The 18759-nt window shown below is 35.4% G+C and overlaps 1 protein-coding gene across 1 annotated transcript in view; it reads right to left on the bottom strand.

Moving 5' to 3' along the window:
* The window catches only part of LEKR1 (leucine, glutamate and lysine rich 1), a 237110-nt gene that overhangs the window by 59106 nt on the left and 159245 nt on the right, over window positions 1-18759 (bottom strand). The window contains exons 8-9 of the mRNA XM_047785385.1: window positions 3428-3505; window positions 2894-3097 (exon numbers count right to left, since the gene is read on the bottom strand). Of these exons, the coding sequence (XP_047641341.1) occupies window positions 2894-3097; window positions 3428-3505 (282 nt within the window). The remainder of the gene's footprint in view (window positions 1-2893; window positions 3098-3427; window positions 3506-18759) is intronic.

Raw genomic sequence — 18759 nt, 5'->3', positions numbered from 1 at the left:
CAAGTAATTGTTAAATGATGGAATTACCCAAAGCAAATCATTCATTCCCTCAACAAATATATACTGAGTGGATACATGTGCCAGATTCTGAGGACATATCAGAAGACATGGCAGACAAATCTGAAAGTGGCCTTACACAAAGAAAAAAGATAATGCTTATGTCTAGGAGTAATCCTATGATAATATGATAAACTTATTGGTCTGCAAGCACATTTTAATTTCTATTATGTAACAGACATCATGCTGATAAACTTGATGCCCCCAAATTACTAAGAAATATCATGCCTGCTTTTGGATAGACTAAAGTATAGAGAGGAAAGAAATGGGGCAAGGATATGAGAGAAAAAAAGCAGAGGGCAGAGAGGAGAAGAAGAGGGGGAAGTAGTCCAGTGACATCACTGTTCTCTGAAAACTTAAATAAATTATCTTTAACACTTAGAAGGTAATATTAGAGTCAAACTATTGCCTTTGGAATGGATTAACAATGAGATCCTGCTGTGTAGCACTGGGAACTATGTCTAGACACTTATGATGGAGCATGATAATGTGAGAAAAAAATGTATACATGTATGTGTAATTGGGTCACCATGCTGTACAGTATAAAAAAAATTGTATTGGGGAAATAACAATTAAAGAAAAGAATCATACTGAATTTAAAAAAAATGACAAAATATAGCGTGCTATTCCAAATCAAGCAATCCCCTCAGAAAGCTCTATATTTATCCTAATGTTATTAATTCTCATAACATTCATGGAACTGCTGTCTTTAAATTGCTGCCAGAGGAGTTCTCTTGTGGTATAGCAGATTAAAGATCCAGTGTTGTCACTGAAGCTGCCTGGGTCACTGCTGTGGAAACAGTTTGATGCCTGGCCTGCGTACCTCCACATACCACAGGCACAGCCAAAAAAAAAAAAAATTGCTGCCAGTGGTAATTTATTAAGCACAGAAAAAAGGAAAATGTTTTACTTTATTTTGAATCCCCAGTGATATTTACCAGATTGATTTCCCATCATTTCCCTTGAACTTGCTTTCACTGTAACTACTGATATTATTTTAAAAATCAAATTCATTCTCAAAGGGCAAAGATTCATCATACTGAGAATATTCTAAAACATGCACAGTTAATCCAATCCTTAGAAAAGAACCCTAGAAATTCTTGAACAAAGATAGGATCTTCTTAATGACTGCTATGAAAGAGATAGAATTCATCTGGATAAACAGCTAAATCTAATTAATCTGACATCATTGTAAATGGTATGTTTTGTACCTTTTATGTATTTAGAGTATATAGCTGATTTTAATCTTTCTGAGTCAGGGTCATCATTATGGCTATCAATTATTAACTCACATATAAATATAGGGGCACTGAAAGTTACTGATGTACGTGGGGCTATTTGTTTCTATTGTATATTGGGCCAAACTGTAATGCTTTTAAAGTTTTTTGTTTGTGCTTATAGTTTTTCTTTCTTCTTATGCATGGTCAATCTTTCAGCTGCCACTCCTTCTTGTTATTAGTGAGCCTGGTTCTTGAAAATTTCCTGTTTATAAAATTGTTACTTCTAATATGCTTTAGGCTTAGAAATCACACAATTGTGAAATGGCAGAGGTGGGGTGGAAATGAAGAGTCATAGAACCACAAGGCACATTTTTGCAAAAAGGTTATTGGTATGTCAAGGTGAGGAGGAAATGATGGCAATTAGCTCTAAAATTGTTCATCTTATTCAGTCAAAGAGAAGTATATGTAAATCACCCAGGAGGGACCAGAGACAAACCTTGTTTCTCTGAGAACTAGACAGATCTCTTACCAGCCTGGAGTAGAGACAGTTACAACCCAGGACATAGTGTTGTTGAGAAACCTCTGAGACAATGAACCTAATTCTAAGTTGCCTGCTATCTACTTCCATGGCCCCACTCCCAGACCCCTCCTCTGGAAGCAAATAGCTGCCCTTAAAAAGAATGAAAACAAGATTATAAATCTTCTAAATAAGAAAGCAGCCAAGTACTCAGAAAATAAAAGGAGTAAAATAAAAAGTAAACTAAAAATATGATAGAAAGAATAAAAAACAAATAGCTATCTGTACGTAGAGAATAACACAAGACAAAAATTCTTGCCCATATGAAACTTGTGTTTTTATGGAATATAGTAGTTATATCAATAAATGTAAATGGCATAATATCTCCTATTAAAAACTCTTAGATTTAATAAAAATCCCTAACTCCCTTGAAAATTGTGCTATAGATCAGTATGAATTCAGAACAAAAGGACTCAGAAAGAATAAAGGACATATCAGGCAAATGAAAACAAAAAGAAAGAAAACAGGATTGAGATATTAAATACAGATAAGGAAGACAAATTAACTGGGCAAAAATATCTAGGGTAGATGAAGGAATATGCTTCTTGATACTTGATATTAACTCAATACTAAAGGTACCTTTGCTTTTGGAGAGCCCTCAGTAGGAGGTGTTGACAAATAATAAAGAGAAAAGAAAAAGCTAATAAAAGGAAAAAGTGATTTAAATAGATGTTTTTCTGTGGGAAAATGATAGAATCCAACCAATTTTTGGCCAAGGTGAAATTCAGTAGTATATGAATGATCTTTTTGATCATTTGATTCTTTTCAATAAAAACCTAACACTTAAAGCAATGTGGGTTCCACCTCTACTTCCCCTAACTAACAATGTGATGTCAAGCAAGTCATTTAACCAATTTGGGCTTCGGTTTAATCCCCTGTAAAATGAGGTGGTAGGATTTGGTGATCTTTCAGGTGAAATACATCTTTAATGCTGTGATTTCACTGGTAACAAAATATATAGGACCTTTACCTTTCAAATATATGTAGAACACTGACTTAAACATAAAATATATTTGGAAGAAATTATTATTGACTTCACCTTTCATTTTTCAGTGTTGCAACCTCTTCCCTTGTCTGATTCAGAAGAGTTTTGGTTATCCCTAGTTCATTATCTGCAAGATTAATTCTTCTTTTAAAGTCTTCTTCTTGTCTTTCTTTTGCAGTCAGTTCTTCCTGTAAAGTTTTATATATTTGTTGACAAGTCATTAAAGATTCTTCTTTTTCTTTAAGCAATCTGGTGTGTCTACAATGGAATAAGAAAAAAACCCATCAATATGCATTAAATACTATGTTTATGTTTATCGAAGATGTATAAACATCTCATTTAAAACTAAATGACTAATTTTAAAAATAAGAAAGCTAAGTAAATGGGTAGTTCTGTGATTTAAAAATTTTGCCATCTGGGCAGAGGCAAAATCATGGAACAGCTTCAATATACTATAAACTTGAATTAGGTATTGTATATGTAAATAAAACAATAAAAAAGCAAAGTACATTTTAAATAAAATGTTATTTAAAATATGGTTTCAAATTCAATTGGTACAGATATTAAATAAAAAATTACAATGTATACCGTGAATCAGAAATAATGGATTCAAACTTCAGTTTTTTAAGTTCTCTTTGACACTCATCGGCTTCAAGAGATTTACTCCTAAAATAATACAAAAGAGTTTCAAACATTTTATTTCAAAATAATTAAAGCATGTTTTCCTTTTTTTTCCTTTTTGTTCTTTTCTAAGGGCCGCACCCATGGCATATGGAAGTTCCCAGGCTAGGGGTTGAATCAGAGCTGCAGCTGTCAGCCTACACTACAGACACAGCCACATCATATCTAGACAATATCTGTGACCTATGTTGCAGCTTGTGGCAACTGCAGATCTATAACCCACTGAGCAAGGTCAGGGATCAAACCCACATCCTCATAGACATTATGTCTGGTTCTTAACCTGCTGAACCACAATGGGAACTCTTGTTTTCCTTTTTAAAAACATGTTTTTCCTTTAATACGTTTCTATCTTTATATATATATTTTATCATTATTATTTTTTTTTTGCTTTTTATGGCCACACCTTCAGCATATGTAAGTTCCCAGGCTAGGCACTGAATCAGAGCTTCAGCTGCTGGCTTATCCACAGCCACAGCAATGCAGGATCCTTAACCCACTGAGAGAGGATGGGGATCAAGCCCGCATCCTCATGTATACTAGTTGGGTTTGTAACCTGCTGTGTCACTACAGGAAATCCCTCTTATCTATGGCTACATATGCAGATTTCCTTGACATTAGAAATATATAGTTAAAGGGTTTTTGTTTGTCAAAAAATAACCTAATCTACTAGTCTAACTATGTATTTTCTATATCATTATTGTATTCATCCATAAAATATCTTAGCATCTCATTATTTCTTTAATTAATTAATTATTCAGTAAATCTATCAGATTGATTTGCATATAAATAAAATATCTAGAGTTCCCATTGTGGCTCAGCGGGTTAAGGACTGATCTTGTCTCTGTGAGAATGCAGGTTTGATCCCTGGACTCACTCAGTGGGTTACAGCTGCAGCACAGGTCATAAATGTGGCTTATATCTGGTCTTACCATGGCTGTGGCATAGGCCACAGCTGCAGCTCCAATTCAACCCCTGGCCTGGGAATTTCTGTATGCCATAAGTGAGACCATAAAAATATACATATATATGATATATAAATATATATTACAGGTGAGACCATAAAAAGAATGTATATCTATATCTCTATATATACAATGTTTAAGCTTTAGACAACATTTAAAAAGGAAAGAAAAGAAAAACCCTAAAAAAAAAAAAAAAACAAACCCTAATGTGAAAGTAACCAAAAGCAGGAGAGAAGTTTACACTTAGAATGAGGTGACAGCTATGGGGTCTGGTTTTTGCTTTGTTTTGTTTTTAATGATTTTAAACCTGAGGAGAGGCCCCAGTCTGCACCATGCATGAGAACCAAAATTCTGATAGAATGCTGCTGGAAAACTCACATTTTGATTTGAAGAATTATAGGACAGATTATATGGGGGTAATCACATCTGCTGGAAAGTGAAGGGTGAATCCTTAATAAAAGCCAGCCAGAGAGAGGGAGTCCCAAATACTGCATCTAAACTCTGCCCATATGTCTGAGCCCTGAACTACATGTGCCCTGGGCAGACTCCAAACAGCCCAGCTAAAGATAAAAAGAACTGAGATTTGAACTATTACCCTAGAGACAGAACTTCTAAGTTTGAGGCCAACCAAATTAATTGCTTGCTTAAAGGAATACCACCCTGCCCCCACCACCAACAACAGTATTTGGAGAAATATAATAGAATCAAGAATTTCCATAATATAACATTTACAATGTCCAGAATATAATAAAAATTGCTCAACATAGGGACTGACTCTGAGATGATCCAGATATTGAAATTAGCAGACAAGGACTTTTCTTTTCATTTTTGGTTGCCCCATGGCATATGGAGCTCCTAGGCAAGGGATCAGATCTGAGCCACAGCACGACCTAATCCACAGCTGTGGCAACGCTGGATCCTTAACCAAGTGTTCTGGACCAGGGATCAAACCCTTAACCCACTGTGCTGGGCTGGGGATCAAACACGTGTCCCAGAGCTCCAAGACATTGCTGATCCTACTGTGCCACAGTGGGAGCTCCAACAGACAAGGATTTTTCAAGGCACAATTATAACTCTGTTCAAAGATGTAAAAGAAAATCTGCTCTAATTAGTGAAAAGATAATAAATCTCAGCAGCGAAATAGAAATCATTTAAAAGAATAAAATGGAAATTCTAAAGCTGAAATAAACATTTCCCTTAAACTATATGATTGGGTTTCATAATAATATTCAAAAAATTAAGATTTATTTTTAATTTTTTTAACAAAGTATAGTTTATTTACAATGTAGTGCCGATTTCCTCTGTATAGTAAAGTGACCCAGTCACACATACATATACATACTTTTTCTCTTATTTATCTTCCATCATGTTCTATCCCAAAAGATTGAATATTAAGAAAAATTAATATTCCAGTTTAAGTTTGTGTAGACTGCTCCTTAATAATTCCTTATATGAATATACCTAAAAATAGCTATACAAGCTATTTTAATAAGTTTATAAATGTACAAAGGAATATGTTAGATCATTAATGGGTTTTTCCTCTTGCAGAATAACTTTCATTTTTAATAAATAATAATTTATATCATGAATATACACAGCATTCATTTATTTTTAAACTTTTTTGTTATAAAATATAAAATTATAAAACAATGAAAATTATATAAAACAATTATATAATTAATTATTACATAAGTTATAATAAAAGAGGAAATTCTTGCAACTATCATCCAGGTAAAAAAATGAAATCTAACCAGCTAGCCTAAAAACTTCATGTTCCTGGTCTCAATCATAGCCAACCCCCTCTTCCCTAAAATGATCATTCTCATGAACTATATGATTATAGTTTGATTTTCTTTGGAGTTTTATTGCCTAAGTTTTATCCCTGAACACTGTATTTTAGTTTTACTTTTTCTCCTGTAAAAAATGTTTCTTAAAAAATATTTCCTTTGGGAGTTCCCATTGTGGTGCAGCAGAAACAAATCTGACCAGTATCCATGAGGATGCGGTTCCATCCCTGGCCTCACCCAGTGGGTTAAGGATATGGCATTGCTGCGAGCTGTGGTGTAGGTCACAGATGTGGCTTGGATCCCAAGTTGCTGTGGCTGTGGTGAAGGCTGGCAGCTGCAGCTCTGATTTTACTCCTAGCCTGGGAACTTCCATATGCCACAGGTGTGGCCCGAAAAAGCAAAAAAAAAAAAAAAAAGCTTTCTTTTATTATCCACTTTTTGTAAAATAGCTTTATTTAGGTATTGTTCTGACATACAATAGAGCAAATACAATTTGACAGATTAGACATTATGTATAAACCCATGAAACCATCACTAGAATCAAGCAGTGCATGAGCATACTTAGAGCCTAGATATTGGTCTCTACCATTCCCATTCAAAGGAACCAGGACTAGTCAGAGACATGGCTGATTCCAAAGTTGGAACAGAATAGGTATTATGTGAAACAGCTCATAAACCAAAAAGTAAGGAAGTGTTTATAAAAGATGATGATATCATGTTCCAACGTCACAAGAGCAAGCTTGAAGAGGCCCCCACTGGCTAAGCTTATGACAATCCGTGTGCCAAAATAATTAAGTACAGTAATAAATTATAAGCCATTGAAAATATGGGAGTTCACAAATACATACCAATAATAAATAAATAATGAGAAGGGAGACTCTTTATTTAAAGTAGAATGCTAGGGCTTGCTTATAAATGGGAGGGAGATGTGGAATTGGAAAAATCATCATCTAGCAATGACTGTGATAAAGACTGGATAAGGCAAAAATCATTATTGGATGCTATATATATAGGGATAAATGTTGATGAAAAGCAGACCATATGCGTATATTTAAAATGTCTCTTAATAAGAGCTTACTAGTTGAAAGGGAACAAAAACCCTCAGTAACTCAGTGGAGAAACTGACTGATACCTTGACTAGGTGATCAAAATTAATATTACCAATAAGTGCCAATAGCCAGGTGCCTTCAGATGTGATGCTCTGATAAGTGCTCATTTCACCTATGTGGCTTTCTGGCTAAGATTACACATCCTTAATCCAACTGAGAAGAAACATCAGAAAGAAACCAAGTGAAACAATTTTTATTTAAAAAAGTATGAGGGGTTCCACATTCTTCAAAAATGTTCATGTCATAAAAAGATAAAGACAGACTGGAAATATTCCAAATTTAAAGAGGTGAAAGAGACATAAAAGTTGGCTAACTCTACATGGGTTTTGTGCTAGGGGAGAAAAGGCTATAAAGGCCCACTGACATTGGAATATGGATGGTAGAGTAAAGTATTGAATGTAAATTTATGACACTATTTATTATGTAAAGTATCACTGTCTTGAGGAAAGACAGGCTGAGGTATTTGGAAGTAAAGGGTCATTGTTACAAGTAAATGACCCTCAAATGTGAGAAAATTTGTGTGTGGATTTGAAGGGGAGAGAGAGAGAGAAAGGGGCCAGGGGCCAGGGGTAGGGGCAAAGGAGAAAACAAATGGATTAAAATGCTAATAATTCATGAATCTGGGGAAGACTATTTGGGTGCTCTCTGTATTATTACTATGTTTACAACGTTTTGTAAGTTTGAAATTATTTCCAAATAAAACATCAGAAAAGAATAAGGAAAAGAGTAACACGCCATTAGAAAAGTGGGCAGCTGAGTCACAAAGGAAAGAATACAAAAAACCAAATATGCAGGGGTACAATTTTTCATCAGTTAAACTAGGCATTTTTTTTTTTTTAGCTATAATACCCAGTATTAGCTAGGAAGTGGAGAAATAGGTATTCGCAAACACTCCTGAGATTATAAATCAATACAATCTTACTGGAGGGTAATGAGTCATATATAAAAGCTTTCAAAATATTCAAGTTTGATTCTAGCATAAATTATCCTAAGGAAATAACTGCACATGAATATAAAGATTTATCTATACAAATTTTCAAAGTACTCTACTCATAAAAGAGAAAATTTTGGGAGTTCCCGTCATGGCTCAGTGGTTAACGAATCCGACTAGGAACCATGAGGTTACAGGTTTGGTCCCTGGCTTCCCTCAGTGGGTTAAGGATTTGGCGTTGCCGTGAGCTGTGGTGTAGGTTGCAGATGTGACTCGATCTGGCGTTGCTGTGGCTCTAATATAGGCTGGGAACCTGCATATGCTGCGGGTGCGGCCCTAGAAAAGACAATTAGATAAATAAATAAATAAATAAATAAAAGTGAAAACTTTGGAAATTCTAAAACACGAGTTAGTAAATAAATTATGCTTCATCATAGATTAGAATACAACATAGCTATTTAATAACTATAAATATATCATGTAATGACATGGGAAAATATCCAGGATATATAATTAAGTGAAAATACATTTAAAATATGCGTTATGTAGAAAAAATAGTCTATTAAGGATATATATCAAAATATAAAGATTATGTTCTTTTGTGTATATCTGTATTTCCCAAGTTTTATACATTTACTTTGAAATCAAACAAAAACGTTCCTTTTAGAAATGCTTTGAGATTCAACAGCCCTAACTACAACTTTCACTGTATGTTCAAACTCTTATATACAGTTTTCCAAATGTAGAGGCAGGGACAGTAGAACTCCTTTAAGTGGTTATTCTACTATGTGGACAATTAATTTTGGGTACAATTAAAAAATAAAAAAGCCTGCTCCCCAGGGAGCCCACCATCCCAAGAACTCCCCTCACTATGGTCAGTTCCCACCCATGTCAGTGAAGCCACCCTTTCTGTGGTCTGCCCTTCACTCCCCAATTGTTAACTTCACCTTCATTAAAATGGGAGGAATTGGAAGGAAAAGAAAGAATGCCTACATTGCTTTAAACACTACATTCTTTTTTTTTTTTTTTTTACTCTCAGCAAATAGTGTTAATCCTTTCTCTTCAACTGCTTTGAATAAGCCTTCAGAAAGGCCCCTGCTGCTCCTGCCAATCAAAGTAAAAGAAATAAGATGGAGTAATTGGATATTTTTTTCTAGTTTGAAAGGCAAGGGCTGTTCCATTTCTTATGTGAAATAGCCATTTTCAAACTGCCTCCTGGATATTTTCACCTTGCTATCCAAAAGGCATCTCATATCTAACAGATCAAAAGCATTGTTTTTATTTCTCTCATCCCCATATCTATTTATTTTACCTATTTTCCCACTTTGATAAATGGCACCCACACACAATGATACTACTAGCTAACACCTTATATGTCTCACACTAACTTCAAACCAGCCCTTATTCCACCCTTGTTCCAGTGAGGAAACTGAAAACAGAGAGATAAGTACCACCTAAGGTGGTATAACTGCTAGGTCTTACTGCTAGCCTTTGAGCCCCAGCAATATGGATCTGATTCTAGGTTGTTAGTCACTATACTGCCTCTCAACTGCCTACCCTGATGCCAAAAAACTCCAAACCCCATCTTTTATTTTTCCTTTTTCTTTTTAAGGCCACACCTGCGGCGTATGGAATTTCCCTGGCTAGGGGTTGTCAAATCAGAGCTGCAGCTGCTGGTTTATGCCACAGGTGCAGCAACCTGAGATCCGAGCTGCATCTGCACCTTTTGCCACAGCTTGCAGCAATGCCAGATCCTTAGCCTAATGAGCGAGGCCATGGATTGTACCCACATCCTCATGAAGACTATGTTAGGTTCTTAATCTGCTGAGCCACAACAGAAACTCCTGTCCTTTCTTTTCCAGTCCTCTTCCTCCCCAGCCACAACCACTCCATCAGTAAATCCTGCCAGATTAACCCCTGGCATATATTTCTCTCCATTGTTACACTATAGCCTTACGCTAAACCAGCCACTTCTCACTTGCATGAATGCACAGCCTCCCACCTGGTTTCCATGCTTGCTCTTGTACTCCCACTTCATTCTATTCTCCATGTAGCAGCCATGTGGACCTTTTAAAACAAATCAGATCAGTTCACTCTCTTACCCCACACCCTCTAATAGTTTCCCATTGCCCTCTGCACGAATTCAAAATTCTCACTAGGCTTTGGACACACTGGTGTATTGAATGAGTAAACAAAGGAAATCTAGCCTTTTAAGTCTAGGATCATATAAAAAGTGGATCTATACTCTGACACTGGCTTGCCATGAGGCAGCCTGCTTGCTAGGCAAAAAATTCTCATGAATGACCAGAGAGGGAAGAGGAAAATAGGAGAATTATATCTCAGAAGGCAATAATGTTCCAAGAACATCTCAAGTGTTTGAAATGTTGCTGAAAGGTCAAGAAAGAGCGCTATAAATTAGAAATTTATGCTGGTCAGAGCTGATTATTGCTTACAATCATTAGTTAAATAAGGAGGAGCTGGCTGCTAATTAAATTAAAGTGTAAGTGGGTTACAAAGGTGCCCAAATTAGAAAGTATATTTTATATAACCACTTTGGACATATTCACTAGTAATTGATAAATTATATATCACTTTAAGTGAATTTTGTTCATTACACATGTGAAAATGAATATATTCACAGTGTAAGATACTTAAACAAGTATATAGAGTAAAATAAGAGTTTCTATACATCCCTAACTCTCACTTCTAGAGGGAACTATTACAATCCTATCAATCATTTATTTAATGAATGTAAATCCATATATACTTTTGTGTACATTCATATACATTTTTAACATGAATGGAATGATTTTTCTAATCATATTTTTAATCTCTAAAATTCCTAATACCTTCTTTTTCATAAAAGCCTATTCCTTCATCAATGGCTACAATCCTGGACATACTTTGAAGGATATCTTAACATTTAGAATTTATCTCAATGTCTTCTATTTGCTATTTAACAATTTTGGGGGGTGTTAAAAGTTTTCCTTTGAGTTCAGAGCCTTTTGGAACAAGGTTGAAGAAGGTTTTTCTCACATATCTGGTAATCTTTGTTTGGCTATTCATCCTTGGCTTAAGATTCTCTGTTGACTTGTCTGATTTGCTGTTTATTGCAGCCCTAGATTGTTTTTGAAGGCTGTGGTGAAGGGGAAGGGTATGGTGGGGGCACTGGAGCTTCATCTTAGGATGTGGGGACCCTGGCCTCTCCTGGGGTTCAGTGGCTACCAGCCTCCTCAGCTTTAGCCCTCACATTCATTGCTTTATTCTGGGTGCAGATGCCTTGCAAATGCTGCTTCACACAGGACCTGTTGTTGGGGGTGGTGGGGGTTGGTGAAGGGCCAGTGGCTTTAATGTTCCAAATATTATTCTTCAGAGTGAGTTTCACTGGATTGCTTGCATCAGAATCATGTGCGGAGTACCATTAAAACTGCAGATTGCTCAAAGCCAGCCCAAACCCACTAAAATCAGAATACCTGTGGGAATGGAGCCCAGAAGCTGATTCTGGATTGGGTCTGTAGGGGAGAGGTCATACTGTAATTCACAGTTTCAGTAAACTCCCCGGTATTCTTCTGCAGATTGTCTTTCTCCTTCTGGCTTATTTCACTTAGTCTGAGAGTCTCTGGCTGCATCAATGTTGCTGCAAATGGCATTATTTTGTTCTTTTTATGGCTGAGTAGTATTCCATTGTGTATATGTACCCTATCTTCTCAATCCTTTCATCTGTCAATGGACATTTAGGTTGTTTCCATGTCTTGGCTATTGTGAATAGTGCTGCAGTGAACATAAGGGTGCAAGTATCTTTTTCAATGAAAGTTTTGTTTGGATATGTGACCAGGAGTGGGATTGCCAGGTCATATGGTGGTTCTAAGTTTTCTGAGGTACCTCCATACTGTTTCCCATAGTGGTTGTACCAATTTACATTTACACCAACAGTGGAAGAGGATACCATTTTGTCCACACCCTCTCCAGAATTTTTTATTTCTTGATTTGTTAATGATGGCCATTCTGACTAGTGTGAGGTGGTAGGTACCTCATTGTAGTTTTGATTTGCATTTCTCTAATAATTTGTGATATCGAGTATTTTTTCATATGTCTGTTGGCCATCCATATATCTTCTTTGGAGAAATGTCTGTTTAGGTCTTCTGCCCATTTTTCAATTGGGTTGTTTTTTGTTGTTGAGTTGCATGAGTTGTTTGTATATTTTGGAGCTTAGGCCCTTGTCTGTTGCATTGTTGGCAAAGATTTTCTCCCATTCTGTGGGCTGTTTTTTAATAGATTCCTTTGCTGTGCAAAGCTTTTGAGTTTGATTAGGTCCTATTGGTTTATTTGCGTCTTTATTGTCATTATTCTAGGAGGTGGATCAAACAAGATGTTGCTGTGATTTATGTCAAAGAGCCTTCTGTCTATGTTTTCCTCTAGGAGGTTTATAGTGCCTGGTGTTATATTTAGGTCTTTAATCCATTTTGAGTTTATTTTTGTATGTGGTGTTAGATAGTGTTCTACTTTCATTCTTTTACATGTAGCTTTCCAGTTTTCCCAGCACCATTTATTGAAGAGGCTATCTTTCTTCCACTGTGTGTTCTGTCCTCCTTTGTCATAGATTAGTTGACCATAGATACTTGGATTTATCTCTGGGCTTTCTATCCTGTTCCATTGGTCTATATTTCTGTTTTTGTGACAGTACCATGTAGCTTTGTAGTATTGTCTAAAGTTAGGAAGCTTGATTCCTCCATTTTCATGTTTCTTTTTTCAATATTGCTTTGGCTATTTGGGGTAACTTGTATTTCCATACAAGTTTTAAAACTTTTTGTTCTAGTTCTGTGAAGAATGTCTTTAGTAATTTGATAGGGATTGCATTTAATCTGTAGATTTCCTTGGGTAGTATATTCATCTTGACAATACTGATTCTTCCAATCCAAGAGCATGGCATATCTTTTTCATCTGTTTGTGTCATCTTTGATTTCTTTCATTAACATTTTATAGTTTTCAGAATATAGGTCTTTTGTTGCTTTAGGTAACTTTCTTCCTAGGTATTTATTCTTTTTGATGTTATTGTAAATGGGATGTTTCTCTGATTTCTCTTTCTGATCTTTCATTGTTAGTATATAGAAATGCAATTGCTTCTGTGTATTAATTTTGTAGCCTTCAAATTTGCCAAATTCATTGATGAGTTCTAACAGTTTTCTCATGCTGTCTTTAGGGTTTTCTTAGTATCATATCATCTGCACACAGTGATAGTTTTACTTCTTTTCCAATTTGGATTCCTTTTATTTCTTTTTCTTCTCTGATTGCTGTGGCTAGGACTTCCAAAACTATGTTGAATAATAGTGGTGAAAGTGAACATCCTTGTATTGTTCCTGATCTTACTGGGAATGTTTTCAATTTTTCACCATTGAGAATGATGTTAGCTAGCTAACATATTTTTTATTATGTTAAGGTAGCTTCCCTCTATTCCCCACTCTCTGGAGAAGTTTTTTTTTTTATCAGAAGAAGGTGTTAAATTTTGTCAAAAGCCTTTTCTTCATTTATTGAGATGATCATATGGTTTTTATTCTTCAGTTTGTTGATGTGGTGTATCACACTAATAGACATGCAGATACTGAAGAATCCTTGCATCCCTGGGATAAATCCTACTTGATCGTGGTTTATGATTCTTTTAATATATATTTGGATTTGGTTTGCTAGTATTTTGTTGAGGATTTTTGCATCTATGTTCATCAGTGATATTGACCTATAATTTTCTTTTCTTGTGGTATCTTTTGTTTTGGTATCAAGGTGATGGTGGCCTCACAAATTCAGCTTGGGAGTGTTCCTTCCTCCACTATTTTTTGAAAAAGAGTTTCATAAGAATAGGTGTTAACTCTTCTGTGAATGTTTGATAAAATTTGCCTGTGAAGCCATCTGGTCCTGGACTTTTGTTTTTTTGGAAGATTTTTAAACTCATTTTCAATTTCAGTACTTGTGATTGGTCTGTTCATATTTTCACATTCTTCCTGGTTCAGTCTTGGTAGGTGGTACCTTTATAAGAATCTGTCCATTTCTTACAGGTTGTCCATTTTATTGGCATATAGTTGCTTATAGTCATCTATTATGATCCTTTGTATTTCTGGAGACTGTTGTAATTTCTCCCTTTTAATTTCTAATTTCATTGATTTGAGCACTCTCCCTTTATTTCTTGATGACTCTAGCTAAAGGTTTATCAATTTTTTGGATCTTTACAAAGAACCAACTTGTGGTTTCATTGATCCTCCCTATTGTTTTTTTGACTCTATTTCATTTATTTATGCTCTGATCTTTATGATTTCTTTCCTTCTGCTAATTTTGGGCTTTGACTGTTCTTCCTTTTCTAATTGTTTTAGGTATAAGGTTAGGTTGATTATTTGAGCTTTTTCTTCTTTCCTGTGATAAGTTTGCATTGCTATAAACTTTCCTCTCAGAACTGCTTTTGCTGTGTCCCATAGGTTTTGGGTTGTATCTTCATTGTCATTTGCTTCTAAGTATCTTTTGATTTCCTCTTTGATTTCTTTTTATTTTTATTTTTTGTCTTTTGTCTTTTTAGGGCTGCACTCATGGCATATGGAGGTTCCCAGGCTAGGGGTCCAATCAGAGCTGTAGCTGCTGGCCTCACCACAGCCACAAGCAATGCCATATCCAAGCTGCATCTACAAACTACACCACAGATCACAGCAATGCCAGATCCTTAACCCACTGAGCGAGGCCAGGGATCAAACCTGCAACCTCATGGTTCCTAGTTGGATTAATTTCTGCTGTGCCATGAGAGGAATTCCATGATTTCCTCTTTGATTTCTTCAATGATCCACTGGTTTTCCAGTAACATAGTGTTTAGCTTCCACAAGTTTGTGGTTTTTGCTATTCTTTTCCCTTATAGTTGATTTCTAGTCTTATTGCATTGTGGTCAGAGAAAATGCATGGGATAATTTCAACTTTTTAAGATTTACCAAGGCTTGATCTGTGGCCCAAAATGTGATCTATCCTAGAGAATGTTCCATGTGCACTTGAGAAGAATGTATATTCTGTTGCTTTGGGATAGAATGTTCTATAAATATCAGTTAAATCTATCTGGTCTAGAGTATCATTTAAGGTGTTTACTTGTTGATTCTCTTTGTGAATGATCTGTCTCTTGATGTAAGTGTGGTGTTAAATCCCCTGCTATTATTGTGTTGCTGTCGATTTCTCCTTTTATGGCTGTCAGAAGTTGCCTTATATATTGAGGTGCTCCTATGTTAGGTGCATATGTATTTACAATTTTTATTCCTTCTTGGATTGATCCTTTAATTATTAGGTACTGTCCTTCTTTGTCCCTTGTGATTTTCCTTATCTTAAAGTCTATTTTGTCTGATATGAATATTGCTTCTCCTGCTTTCTCTAGATTTCCATTTGCATGTAATATCTTGTTCCATCCTCTCACTTTTAGTCTGTATGTGTCCTTGGGTCTGAAGTGGGTCTCTTATAAACAGCATATATATGGGTCTTGTTTTTGTATCCATTCAGTCAGTTTGTGTACAGCAGTCTTTAGTCTTATTAACCTGTTATTTCTCCCTTTCTACATATATATACACACAATAAAAGTTTATATCCTCTCTCTCTCTCTCATACACATGTATATTTAAAAATGTATTTCCTTTTACAGTTTTAAATAACATAAAATATAAATGTATAAAATAAAAATATATTTTCTAGATTGCTATCTCTATTTCTCTATCTCTATTTTAAATACGTATATATTTAAAAGCAATAAAGTTGCATTCCACACCATCCATGCATCCATGTTTTTCATTACTTCAGGGATGTTTTCCCTAAATTAATATAGATATGACACAAATAAAATTTGCAGAAACTGTCATCTTTTTTCAGAGCATCAGTAACACTCTACCTCTTTAGCAAACATTACTGGTGACTCTTTGGACATGCACTATAGCTTTCTTCCTGGGCATCAGAGCCACACTGTCATCTGTTCTCAGGGTAAATCATGCTTGACCTGAGCTAACTGTGGCCATTCTGTTCTGTTTGCCAGTGACTCTTTTGGGAGAGGGTATGTAAAGAGTTCTAGCCAAAGAGATGTAAGGAGAGGGCTATTTGGTGTCTTCTAGGAAATTTATATCTTCTAAGGGGATACCAGAAAAACAGGCCCTTCCTGTTTGAGGGGGTTACACTTGGATGTGGTACCTGGAACTGCAGCCAACCATGAGCACAGGTGGCTTAGTCTTGGGGTGAATCCAGTGCTGGGGACAGCAGAATGGAGACTGAAAAAAGTAAAGATTATTGGTAATATTGTTGACCACTGGATTGACTACACCCAAAATAACTACACCTCTGTTACTTATAGCTCAAAACATCCTCTATTTTCAAATACATATCAAGTTCTTATATACCTTAGAAAATATGTTCTTATAAAAATTAGGAAAAAAGAACCTCAAGGTAATCTGTTTAAAAACTGCCTCTTTCCCCTAATTAAAATACCACAAAATATATATCCCAATATTTAAAAATCTTTAAACAAAAAAGTATCTAAAGTTGGATAGATGAAACTCATTCCTACCCCTAGCCCCCCAAAAAAGTGAGGATTAAAATTTTTTAAAAATCTGATTTCATGGCACCTTCCAATTTCTTGCAGGCTTGGGCATGTATAGTGACTATCCAATTTATTATGAAATTACATGTCAAAAATTTTAAGTGAATTATTTTGACTTCAAAATGAATTTATCATAAAGCAATGGCCATGTTACAAAATTGGTTTTAAGCTATAAATAATATAGTACTTATATAATACAGAGGAGTTCCTGAGCTCTGAGTCCTCTGAGTAGTCCCCAGGCTTGGGTCCTAGCCATCCACCCTATTCAACTTTATTTTAGAACTGAAGGAGGACAGACAGAACAGAGATGAAAGAGCTAGGTACAGGCAGCACAGAGAAAGGTCTTCAGGATTTGGGACCATTTAAGTGGCTCTCTCTTTCATAACTCAAATTTTCTAAAAATGGATACAATGTCCATTTTCTAATTTTAAGATCTCATAGAGGTAGAAAGCACCAGTTTTATAAACTGAAACAATAGCATCAGCATTTCTACAATTGTACAGTGATTTCTTCCAGGTAATTCATTTGATGTACTTTAGTGAGGTGATATATGTCTTTCTCCAATGCTAATCTACTCTGACTCTTATCATTTCTCAGCACTCAATGGTAAATTATATTAAATATATAATTATATTAAAAATATAATTATATTTAAATTATATTAAAAATATAATTAACATCACAACAACTACTAAAGTAGCTTCTGTACGTGGAAAAGGTCACAACTAGAAACAAGAAAAGTACAAATGGGAAAGCTCACTGGTAAAGGCAAACATAAAATAAAATTAAGAAATCACCCATTTACAAATATGATATCAAAACCAGCAAGCATGACAAGAGGAGAGTACAAATGCAGAACATTGAAAACGCATTTGAAATGAAAAGAGCGGCAATCCAAAACAATTCTGTACATATATAGACTGCTATATCAAAATCTAATGAGAGCTGCAAACCAAAATCTAAAATAGACAAACATATTAAAAAAGAAAAAGCAAACCAAGTACAACACCAAATATAGTAATCAAATCACAAAGAAGAAAACAAAAGAGGAAGGGAAGAAAAAAATATCTAAAATAATAAAGCCAAAGCAATTAAGAAAATGGTATAAGTACACACATATCCATAATCACACTGAATATAAATGGATTAAATATTCCAACCAAAAGACATGAACTGCCTGAATGCACACCAAAATAGGACCCCCATATATAAATGCTGTTTACAAGAAGACACATTTCAGACTAAAGGACACATACAGACTGAAAGTAAGGGATGGAAGAAGGTATTCCACGCAAAGGAAAGCTGGAATAGCAATGCCCATATCAGACAAAATAGACTTTAAACAAAGAAATCACAAGAGACAAAGAAGGACACTACATAATGATCAAAGGGTCATTATAACAATTGTAAATATATATGCACCCAACATAGAAGCACCTCAATAAGAAAGGCAAATGCTAAAGGCATAAAAGGAGAAATCATCACCAATACAATAGTGGTTGACTTTAACACCCAATTTACATTAAAGGGCAGATCATCCAGACAAAAAATCAACAAGAAAACACAGGCATTAAATGACACCCTAGACCAGATAAGACTTAACTGATATTTATAGAACATTCCATCCCAAAGCAGCAGAATACACATTCTTCTCAAGTGCACATGGAAGAGTGACCAGGACATATTACATCTTGAGCCACAGATCTAGCCTTGGTAAATTTAAAAAACTGAAATTGGAGTTCCCGTCGTGGCGCAGTGGTTAACAAATCCAACTAGGAACCATGAGGTTGCGGGTTCGGTCCCTGCCCTTGCTCAGTGGGTTAACGATCCGGCGTTGCTGTGAGCTGTGGTGTAGGT

This window comes from Phacochoerus africanus, chromosome 1 (genome assembly GCF_016906955.1).
Source record: "Phacochoerus africanus isolate WHEZ1 chromosome 1, ROS_Pafr_v1, whole genome shotgun sequence".
NCBI lineage: Eukaryota > Metazoa > Chordata > Mammalia > Artiodactyla > Suidae > Phacochoerus > Phacochoerus africanus.
The sequence above is the reverse complement of the archived record's forward strand: the minus strand, read 5'-3'. Positions and strand labels throughout refer to the sequence as shown.